The 12,009-nt window shown below is 38.0% G+C and overlaps 3 protein-coding genes across 3 annotated transcripts; 2 read left to right on the forward strand and 1 right to left on the reverse strand. All coding sequences in view use genetic code 12, as the record gives it.

Moving 5' to 3' along the window:
* Nucleotides 1–322: 322 nt before the first annotated feature.
* SPAPADRAFT_154759 (uncharacterized protein) lies at nucleotides 323–3,032 on the forward strand (the record flags this gene model as incomplete). The annotated part of the gene is made up of 1 exon (XM_007376224.1): nucleotides 323–3,032. One exon carries the CDS (start codon nucleotides 326–328, stop codon nucleotides 1,973–1,975), a length of 1,650 nt encoding a protein of 549 aa, XP_007376286.1.
* DDC1 (Ddc1p) lies at nucleotides 437–3,736 on the reverse strand (the record flags this gene model as incomplete). Its single annotated transcript, XM_007376225.1, has 1 exon — nucleotides 437–3,736. The coding sequence occupies one exon, from the start codon at nucleotides 3,453–3,455 to the stop codon at nucleotides 1,980–1,982; it is 1,476 nt and encodes a 491-aa protein (XP_007376287.1).
* Nucleotides 3,737–4,228: 492 nt separating this feature from the next.
* On the forward strand, nucleotides 4,229–5,481 carry OXR1 (Oxr1p; the record flags this gene model as incomplete). Its single annotated transcript, XM_007376226.1, has 1 exon — nucleotides 4,229–5,481. A coding segment is annotated over one exon (1,013 nt), but the record flags the coding sequence as incomplete, so codon positions are not given.
* Nucleotides 5,482–12,009: the final 6,528 nt, after the last annotated feature.

Here is a 12,009-nt window from a genome sequence, read left to right on the forward strand (position 1 = left end):
AACCAGTAAACTTTTCCAATAGTGTTATCCTTGGCTTGAACTAAGTTATTTCCTTCCTATAGGTACTTAAATAAAACTGTAACTGAGAAATCTTACTAACACAAATTAATTAGATTCTTTAGTGGATATAATCTTTTGAACAGTGCTCATAATCCAGCAAAGTAATCTAAGTTAAATCACATAATAAACAGCCTACATCCAGTTTAATATATCAGCAACTTTACTTGGCTTGGTATATAAATTCAATTGCTGTGAAAAATAAATTGTTATGTCAAATCTTCTTTTTCGTTTTCTAATCCAAACAAAAACATTATCTTATCTCATCATGAGCAACAACAAACGAAAAACTGAGGCATTCCTAGCTGCATCGAACCATTGGGCCCATAAAAAGAGACCTAAAGTTGAATCTTCTGAGAAAACTCAACCAAGTGTTGAAAAGAAGAGCGAGAAATGTGATGTGATTGAAATTCTGTCTGAAGAAGAAGAAGAACAAGAAGAGGAACCAGTGGAGGAAGTTAACCATCCGAAATCTCCAATTAGACTTCTCTACAATCCAAGCTACCCTGACAATGAGTTATCACAAGTCAACAAAGATGCTGTTCGAATTGCAGACTTAATTGGGTCAGAAGAGCTCATGGAGACGTATCAATTCAATTTCAGTGTTGACGTTCCGTTTTTCTTGGAATTCCTTCATCCTAGTTTCAAGAAAGAGAAAAAGAAATTAGTACTTATCACAGGAGGTCATCATTTAGAAGACCCTGAAGATAGACCAATATTTGAAGGCTACAATATCCTGGAAATAACCGCTGATATACCGAATAGGTTTGGGACTCACCACACGAAAATGATGATTAATTTCTTTAAAGGTGACACTATGGAGATTGTGATTATGTCTAGTAATATCACAAGATTGGATTTTGGAGGATTAACACAGATGTTGTGGAGATCGGGAAGATTGCTGAAAATCAAACCCAAAACGATTCCATTGGTTGGGAAGCGATTTCAAAAAGATCTCATGAATTATTTGAATAAATATAACAAGGTAGAGATTACGCAATTATCAAAAAGATTAAAACAATATGATTTTCTGTCTGTTAATGTTGAATTAATTGCCTCAGCTCCAGGAAGTTACAATCTTAGAGATGTTACAAATGAAACTGAAATTTACGGATATGGAAAACTACACCAAGCATTGAAAAGAAACTCACTATTAATAGACAACAGTATTAGCAAATTGAAATATAACATAATTGCACAAGTGTCAGCTATTTCGTATCCGTTTGCAGTTGAAACATTTCAAACAGCCGGTATTTTCTCTCATTTGCTTTGTCCATTAGTGTTTTCGAAGAAAGAAGAGTTCAAACTACTTGAACCAGGTACAAACAGTTTCAGGCAACATCAAAAGGACCACAACTACAACCCAATTATAATATTTCCAACTCCTGAGGAAGTCGCTGGTAGTAATGTTGGATTTCGTGCTGGAGGAGCCATACATTTCGACTACAATAGGAGCTTTGTACATAAGAACTACTACCAACAATGTATTAAACCGTATTTACACAAATGGAGTTCCAGAGAGACAATTACGGGAAGGGAGAAAGTAATGCCCCATGTTAAATTATACATGTGTGATAATGGTGATAATTGGTCAACTTTGAAGTGGGTATACATGGGAAGTCACAATCTCTCCAAACAAGCCTGGGGTAGTAGAAGAGGGAATAAATTTCTCAGCCTGAATCCTTCAATATATGACATATCTAGTTACGAATTAGGAGTATTGGTTTATCCAAAACCAGGGGAAACTCTTGTGCCGAATTACCTAGGTGATTCAATACCAAAATCCAAGAATATACCCATAAGGTTGCCCTTCAAATTACCACCTGTAAAGTACTTATCAACCGATTTACCATGGAGTGGTCATGTAAGCTATGGAGGTTTAGCAGACAAGTATGGGGAAACTTATAATCTTACATAGCGAATTAAAATATAGACTTTGGTTTATTACCAAGTTGGGTAGGACCAAAACCATCCTCCTCTACAATATTTGAACGCTTTCTTGGTGGTTCATCTTCTGAATCACTGTAGTCAGTATCTGCATCTGCAGAATTCTGCTTTAATGGTGTCTTGCTATGCTTCAAAGGAGACGGCTCCTTTCCATAAGTTATATACTCCTCATCATTGTTGCCACCGAAATCTGAATTTAGATCACGTTCAGGAGTTCTCCAGCCACTTGGTAAACGTATTGAGTGACGAAGGCTGCTTGTTGATGGTAATTTACTCACGGGTGTACGAATCAGTGAATTATTCTTCATTGGTGAAGCTGATGTTGATCTGCTATTTGCGATATCTCGATTCTCTATTCTTTGTATGATGTGAGATTGTAATGACATGCTCTGCCTCTTGGTTATATTGACATTGACTTGTTTTGCCTCTATGTCGGTTGCCTTATCGTCGGATGTAATTTGAATATATTGAATGGAAACATGATTGCTATTTTGTAGCTCAAATAAAATCGGATCACCAGCATTACGAAAGAACATATCAAAGTTATCTGCTGATGGTAGGGTCATATAGTTCTCATCAAATTGATCCTTTTGCGAATTGGAAGATGTGAAGAAATTAATCAAATTCAAGAAATTTTTAAAATCTCGTAATCGGAAATTGATACATTTCTTAATAGGGTCAGTCCCGGTTGTGATTAAGTTACTATCAATTAAATCTTCTAAACTAATAGTGACAGTTACTGCCATGGGTTGTTTAAGATAATCTCTATCCTTAATGATTTGCTTGGTATATCCACTAAACAGGATTTTCCCATTTTTAATATCTATTTTGAAATCTTCTGCTGAGGGAGGTACCATTTCAAGAAATTGCTTCGGTATGAGTTGATCTATCACCAAGTGATTAATCCTATTGGGACCATCAAAGCTGTCATGTGGTTGATCATATAGTTGTTTCTTATACAGTTGTACAATATGCATATTCCCACGTAGCACTGGCTGATAACTCGTTTGATATTTCTTGATAATTAGTTTCTTTGTCTTGATCTCAATGGAAAGTTTGTATCTTTGACTTATAGATGAATCTATTCTCCAATTTATCTTGAAACAGACGTATAATAATGTACTAGGTTCTATAGTTCTGAATACTGTTGCCAAATGACGAGAGTTGACAATGAATGAGTATGATGATTGGTCATCGGAATCTATATCCTCTATACCTTCCTCGTATCCTTCGGGTAGTATTCCACTAAAGTCAACGTGATATTCATTGAAAAAGCTACTTTTGAAGATTATTTCTGCATGGGATGTATTACTGTTATTGACGGCAGATATTGAGAAAGAATTCTTGGTAATGACAAACTTTATGAATTCGGAAATGGCAGATAAGGAAAGGATTGACTTTGACCACATAAGGTGGTGGGATTTTGAATCAATAATAGCGATGAATGTCATTGTTGTTGTGTTGTGAAGGTTGAGTTTTTGCAAGTATTGACCTTGGCTGTTGTGATGGTTAGTTATAAAGTTTTTTTGCGCGTGCAGATTAGGTATGTAGCAAATGCTGACAGGAACCCATCAGTAATTAAATATTTTTAACTCTAGTCATTGCTTAGCGATCCTAATGATCCATTCAAGACGAAATTGCAATCAAGCAGGATTAAAATTCCAAAAGTATCTATAGCTGGTAGATATAGAGTTTTCTTGATCACAGGCAAACATCGTACTTGCAACCAAAGTTAGTTTGGTTTTTTTTTTTTTGTAACAGAATATTATACTGTAATTACGGAAAAGTATTGTTCTATAGTTAATAGCCACCTAGTTTCATTTGTAGTATATTTTATCAGTTTCTAATGATCTTGATTAAGCTTGCATTTGTAACTGTTAAATATAGTGTACATCCATATTTATAAGGAAACAAAGCCAAATTGCAATTTTTATACATTTTTGCAAAAAGAACAAATAAATAACATGTGCAATTGTGAGAGAGAGTTGCAATTAGTTTCGATAGAGATGATAATCAAAGCCGAGAAAAACTCTACAAGTTCTTTTATCTTCTTAATGAGATCTAATGATCCAGAACCCAGTAAACATAAAGTGCTCCTGTATAATTCTGCCTCGTTAGCATTTTGCTATTTTCGATTCATGACTTTGTACTGTTGTCCCCCCACAGAACAAAGAAAAAAAAAAAATAGAAGGCGGACTTCCGAAATCTCCTCACTAATTTTCTTACAATGATATGAAATCAAAGATATACAACAACCAACCTACTTAGTAACCAACATCAATGGCGTTCTTATTACGGAAATTTTCACGCGATGATAGTGAAAAGCCCTCAGAAGAAGAGAATTTGATTACCTTGGAGGATAATGATGAAACGAAAATAACTAATGGCAAGGGGGATGACAAAAACGTGGAGCCTCCTGACATTGAAGAAACAAGCAAGAGCGGAAGCAGAATAGAATCATTCTTGAGAGGGTTGGTTCGTAGTCCTAGCAGGGAAAGCTCCATCAACTCCCATAGCAGTTGTTCACTGTCTAGTAACCTACCACCCTTAAGCAATTTAATACTTAGTGGATACAGTGCAAGTACAAGACACAAACTATTAGATTTGGAATTGGCAAATAATATCCGGAATTTGATCCCGGCACGATTTCAACTATTTGACAGTTGGGAATTAGTTTATTCAATGGAGCAGCACGGCATCTCATTAAACACGTTGTATCGACATTGTAACTTAGATTTCCAATTACGACAATTTAAAAAGAAAAAGAAAGCCGAAAAGGGGTTCGCTGATTCTATAGTGTCAAATATGGTGGTTGGTGATATATCCACTTCCAGATATCCAATAGAAGGCAAACGACCAATAGCCTACGTATTAATAATCAAAGATGAGAATAATTGCAAATTTGGAGCATATCTAAATCAGAACTTAAAACCAATGGATCAGAAACGTTATTATGGAAATGGTGAATGTTTTCTTTGGAAGTGTGAACGATATATCCCCCATGAATTTGCTTCAGATGGAACTACGAAAAAGGGTAAAGAGCAAGTCAGATTTAAAGCGTTTATGTACACTGGTATTAACGACAATATAATATACTCCAATCATGATTTCATTGCTATAGGGTCTTCAAATGGTCAAAATGGAATATACATCGACAAGTCTTTATACAAGGGGGTCAGTTACCGATGTGATACTTTTGGAAACGAAATATTAAACCTGGCTGTTTACGACGATGGTCGAATCGGTCGATTTAAAATCATGGGGCTAGAAATTTGGAGAATAGGTTCGCTTGAATAAGACGATATTCTATTTATAGGGTTGATTATGCATATCAATTAAAGTCATGACTTTTACTATACTTGCTAGCGACGCGAGTAAACTGTAGTTTCCATGTAGGGGCTACGCCTCGGAGTTTGGTTTAAGGTTTTCGTTATAGTTATGAACCACTTTGAAAGCCGTGAAAAAATAAATGTTCACAATACAACTAAATTTAGACACCGCAGTCACGATATTTTAGTGGAATTTCATTCAAAAGTCGCTTATTTTCTATGGTTGCTTGATACAAAAGCTTGGTTATCTTTTCAAAGTGTTACCGTCATTAGTTATCCGAGATGAAATTCCTTTAGAGTCTAAGTTGCTTCCTTGTTTCCTTGTTTGTAATTGAACCCAGTCCAGAAACTGTCGCGTAATTAAAAAAAAAAAAATATTGCTGCAAAAGCAAATTTGCAACAGGGATGTTTCATGATCAACCGACTAAAAAACAATCACAATCATTAAGTCAAAGAATGTTCGTGAACAAGTACAGCCACTTAAAAACTATTTATAGGTACATATTAATATGGTCACATTCACTTGAAACGAATCCCCTACAAAGATTCCTTTTTCCCATTTACCATAAATACGTCAATAATCCTATCCCAAATTCGGCTTTTTGACTAAATTCTACTAATGAGATTTCAACCAACAATGAAACTACTAGGTACGTTTACATTTACATTCGCTTTCTTGATCTCAGCAGTGACATGTTCATACGTGAACGTGCTTGAAGCCAGGGCCAAACCCTCGACTACTGTTTGTAGAACTGAAAGTGCTTTTCTTGATTGTAGTACCGAATACCAGGGAGATACTCCCACTACAGTTTGTTTGACAGTTGAACCAAAAACTATTTGTGAAACCTTAGTCATTGATAAAAAGGATAAAGCGTCTGAAGATGGAGAGAGCCGTGGTAAGCTATGGAACTTTTGGAGAAAACGACACTTTTACCAAGTACAAACAATTACTCCTGAAAATTTTGTAGAACCCTGCACTACTGCTATACTTGAATCTACACCTGCTTCTTTGCCCCCCATTGAGATACCACAAGTTACCAATGAAATTGAAGAATCCATATCAGCTCCAACGACCTCTTGCATATTTGAAGAGATTTTGAACAAACCAAATGAAATTGTCAGCAGAGATGAACAGTCTACAATCCAAACATCCAATGCTATCCACGAGGAATCTAGCTTTGAACAAGTAATTTCCGATTTAGTTAACATACCAGCTCTTATAATTGGTGGAGTTATCGGTGATGATAACTGCGCTTATTCCACTATTCCTTCTACTAAGCCAGGAGAAGCTGTTGTGACTTATGTTTCAACCGTGACAGCCACTGCAACTACAGTAATTACTATAACTAGTTGTGAAGAAACTTGTTCCAAAGCTACTGTCACCACCGGTATACACGTTGTAACTGTTACGAAGGATCAAACTGTCACTGCTTTTACCACATATTGTCCAACAACTACCGTGGTCACATATTATCTGCTTACTACTACAGTTTGCCCTGACACTACTGGTGTTGCTCCTGTCAGTTCTATTCCACTTGAAGAAACCTCTCGTCAAGAAGAAGAAATTACCACGCCGGCTGAAGAAACTACCAATGTAGTAAAAGAATCCACCACACCAATCGAAGAGTCTACCGCACCAATTGTAGAATCTACTACTCCAGTTGAAGAAACCTCCTGTCCAGAGCAAGAGACTTCTTCTACACCAATTGAAGCTTCCACCAGTGAAGTTAAAGAATCTACCATACCTGCTAAAGAATCCACCACACCAGTAGAAGCAACCACCAGCCCTGTTGAAGAAACCACTTGTGAAGAAGAAGAATCTACCACACAAATTAAAGAGTCTACCACAGTTAAAGAAAGCATCAGTTCTGTTGAAGAATTTACTACTCCAGTTGAAAAAAGCACAAGTGAAACATCAATTGCACCCGTTGAAGTATCTACCAGTGCAATAGAGGAAACTACGTGTGAAGAAGAAGAATCTACGACACCAATTGGCGAAACTTCTAGTGCGGTAAAGGAAACTACTAGCCCTGCTCATGAATCTTCTATCCCTATTGAGTCTACCACTCCAGTAAAAACCTCCAGTGAAGTTGAAATACCCAGTAGCAAAGTTGAAGAGACCACAAGCTTAGTCGTCGAGACATCTAATTCTGTAGAAGAATCATTTGTTACTACTTCCATTCCATCAAGCACTACCGAAGAAAATGTTGTAACTACTATTGAAGCTACTGAGACTAATGAAACCACTATCACTTTTGTGTCAACAAGTACAGCTACCTCCACTACTGTAATCATTGTTACTACATGTGATAGACAAACATGTTCCAAAACAACCATTACCACCGGAGTTGTTGTTATTACAACTACTAAAGATCACACCGAGACTGTTTTTACTACATTCTGTCCCACAACCACGGTAGTTACATCCTATCTGACGATTACAAGCTGTCCTGAAACTAGTATTGTTCCTACCATTGCTCCAACAGAATCTAGTAGTGAAATAGAAGAGATCAGTAGCTCAGTTCAAGAAACTACCAATGAATCAATCGCACCAGTTGAAAAAACCACCAGTGAAGAATCTACAGGTCCAGTTGAAGCTACCACCAGCCCTATAGAAGAAAGTACATGCGAGGAAGAGGAAACGACCAGTGTGGGAAATGAATCCACAGCACCAGTTCAAGAGACAACTACAGGTGTAGAATCTACCACACCAGTTGAAGCTATTACCAGTTCTGTTCAAGAAACCACCACTCCAAACGAAGAATCCACTGCACCAGCTGAACAGAAGAGTACTAGTGAAGTCAAAGAATCTACCAAACCAAATGAAGAGTCCACAAGCTTAGCCGAATCTATCTCACTGGTCCACGAAACTACTCCTGTTGAAGAAACCACATGTTCAGAAGAAGAATCTGCAAGTTCAGCTAAAGAGTCAACTAGTATAGCGGCAGAAACCAGCAGTACCAATGAAGAATCCATCAGTTCTGGTAAAACTTCTAATCTTGAATCTACTACTCCAGTTGAATCTACCAGCGAAGCAGAAGTGCCAAGTAGTACATTAGAATCTACAAGCTTGGCCATTGAAACTTCTTCTTCACCAGAAGAATCATTTATTACAACTGCAATTACATCAAGCAATAATGAAGAAACTACCATTGAGGTTACTGAAACAAATGAAACTACGATAACCTTTGTGTCAACAAGCACAGCCACTTCAACCACTGTTCTTACTGTTACAACTTGTAATCAAAAGTCATGCTCGAGAACAACCGTTACTACCGGGGTTGTTGTTATTACAACTACTAAAGATGAAACTGAGACCGTTTATACCACATTCTGTCCAACAACAACGGTAGTCACATCCTATCTGACCATAACTAGCTGTCCTGAAACAAGTGTAGCTCCTACCAGTAGTGAAGGTGAAACTACAAGTGGAATTGAGGAAACTAATTCTGTAGAAGAAACAACCACACCAGTTGAAGAAACTTCCACCCCAGCTGAACAAAGTACTAGTCCAGTTGAAGAAAGTTCTACCCCAGCTGCAGAGACTTCTAGTCCTGCAGAAGAAACATCCACACCAGCAGAACAAACCACTACTCCAGTTGAAGAAACTTCTACATTAGCTGAACAAAGCACTACCCCAGTTGAACAATCCTCTACTCCAGTTGAACAAAGTACTACCCCAGTTGAAGAAAGTTCCACCCCAGCTGAACAAAGTACTAGCCCCGTTGAACAAAGTACTAGTGCCGTTGAACAATCTACAACACCAGTTGAAGAAAGTTCTACACCAGTGGAACAAAGTAGTAGTGCTGTTGAACAAACTAGTAGCCCAGCTGAAGAAAGCACAAGTGAAACATCAATTGCACCAGTTGAAGTAAGTACCACTCCTAATGAAGAGACTACTTGTTTAGAAGAAACTTCTACACCTGTTGAACAAAGCACCAGCTCAGTGGAAGTACCAACAAGTACAATTGAGGAATTTACAAGTCCTGCTGAATATACTACTACACCAACTGAGCAATCCACAATCCAATTTGAGGGATCTACCACTGAAGTTAAACAAAGCACCACAGGAATTGAGCAAACTACAAATGAAGAGTTTACATCTACAATTCAAGAAACTACAAATGAGGTATCTAGTGCACCGGTAGCATCCACTAGTCAAAGCGAGGAAACTACAAATGAATCACCAAGTAGCACTCTTAATGGAATCTCAAGTGAAGAGACTACGATATCAGCTGTAACTAGTGTTGAGGAATTTACTAACAGTTTAGAAACTACCATTTCATCAGAAGTATCCTCTAACACAGCTGAAGAAACTAGTAGCTTGATAATTGAAAGTTCTTCCTCACCAGAAGAATCATTTATTACAACTGCAATTACATCAAGCAATAATGAAGAAACTACAGTTGAAGTTACTGAAACAAATGAAACTACGATAACCTTTGTGTCAACAAGCACAGCCACTTCAACTACTGTTCTTACTGTTACAACTTGTAATCAGAAGTCATGCTCGAGAACAACCGTTACCACCGGGGTTGTTGTTATTACAACTACTAAAGATGAAACTGAGACTGTTTATACTACATTCTGTCCAACAACAACGGTAGTCACATCCTATCTGACCATAACTAGCTGTCCTGAAACAAGTGTAGCTCCTACCAGTAGCCAAGGTGAAACTACAAGTGGAATTGAGGAAACTAATTCTGTAGAAGAAACTTCCACACCAGCTGCAGAGACTTCTAGTCCTGCAGAAGAAACAACCACACCAGTTGAGGAAACTTCCACAGTAGCTGAACAAACTACTACTCCAGCTGAACAAAGTACTACCCCAGTTGAACAATCCTCTACTCCAGCTGAAGAAACCACTAGTCAAGTTGAAGAAACCTCCACACCAGCTGAACAAAGTAGTAGTCCAGTTGAGCAAACTACTAGTCAAGTTGAAGAATCAACAATACCAGCTGAACAAAGTACTACCCCAGTTGAACAATCCTCCACTCCAGCTGAAGAAACCACTAGTCAAGTTGAAGAAACCTCCACACCAGCTGAACAAACTACTAGCCCCGTTGAACAATCTACAACACCAGCTGAACAAAGTACTAGCCCCGTTGAACAAAGTACTAGTCCAGTTGAAGAATCAACAATACCAGCTGAACAAACTACTACTCCAGCTGAACAAAGTAGTAGTGCTGTTGAACAAACTAGTAGCCCAGCTGAAGAAAGCACAAGTGAAACATCAATTGCACCAGTTGAAGTAAGTACCACTCCTAATGAAGAAACTACTTGTTTAGAAGAAACCTCCACACCAGGTGAACAAACTACTAGCCCCGTTGAACAATCTACAACACTAGTTGAAGAAAGTTCTACACCAGTTGAACAAAGTACTACTCCAGCTGAAGAAAGTTCTACACCAGTCGAACAAAGTAGTAGCCCAGCTGAACAAATCACTACCCCAATTGAAGAAACTACCACCCCAGTTGTAAGTACTACTCCTATTGAACAGAGTACTAGTCCAGTTGAAGAGACTACTTGTTTAGAAGAAACTTCCTCACCAGCTGAACAAAGCTCAAGTGAAAATGAAGAGACATCTACTGCAGCAATAGAATCGTCAAGTTCGGTTGAACAATCTACTGTACCAGCTGTAATAACAACCAGCGAAATAGAGGAATCTACAAGTGCAAATGAATCGTTAATCAGTACAGGTATTGAAACCACAAGTTCAGTTGAAGTATCTACAGGCCCTTACGAAGAGTCTAGCAATATTATAGTATCCTCCAGTCTAGTTGAAACTACCAGTGCAATAGAAGCATCCACTAGTATAGCTGAAGAAACTAGTAGCTTGATAATTGAAAGTTCTTCCTCACCAGAAGAATCATTTATCACAACTGCAATTACATCAAGCAATAATGAAGAAACTACAGTTGAAGTTACCGAAACCAATGAGACTACCATAACTATTATATCAACAAGCACAGCTACTTCTACCACCGTGCTTACTGTTACTTCTTGTGGATCAAAGTCGTGTTCCAGAACAACCGTTACCACCGGGGTTGTTGTTATTACAACTACTAAAGATGAAACTGAGACTGTTTATACTACATTCTGTCCAACAACCACGGTAGTTACATCATATCTGACCATAACTAGCTGTCCTGAAACAAGTGTAGCTCCTACCAGTAGTCAAGGTGAAACTACAAGTGGAATTGAGGAAACTAATTCTGTAGAAGAAACAACCACACCAGCTGCAGAGACTTCTAGTCCTGTAGAAGAAACAACCACACCAGTTGAACAAACTACTAGTCAAGTTGAGGAAACTTCCACATTAGCTGAACAAAGTACTAGCCCCGTTGAACAATCTACAACACCAGTTGAAGAAAGTTCCACATTAGCTGAACAAAGTACTAGCCCCGTTGAACAATCTACAACACCAGTTGAAGAAAGTTCCACCCCAGCTGAACAAAGTACTAGCCCCGTTGAACAATCTACAACACCAGTTGAAGAAAGTTCCACCCCAGCTGAACAAAGTACTAGCCCCGTTGAGCAAAGTACTAGTGCCGTTGAAGAAACCTCCGCACCAGTTGAACAAACTACTAGTGCCGTTGAACAATCTACAACACCAGTTGAAGAAACCTCCACACCAATTGAACAATCATCTACCATAGCTGAAGAATCGTCTACA

The sequence above is a fragment of the Spathaspora passalidarum genome, assembly GCF_000223485.1.
Source record: "Spathaspora passalidarum NRRL Y-27907 unplaced genomic scaffold SPAPAscaffold_5, whole genome shotgun sequence".
NCBI classification, from domain to species: Eukaryota; Fungi; Ascomycota; class Pichiomycetes; order Serinales; family Debaryomycetaceae; genus Spathaspora; species Spathaspora passalidarum.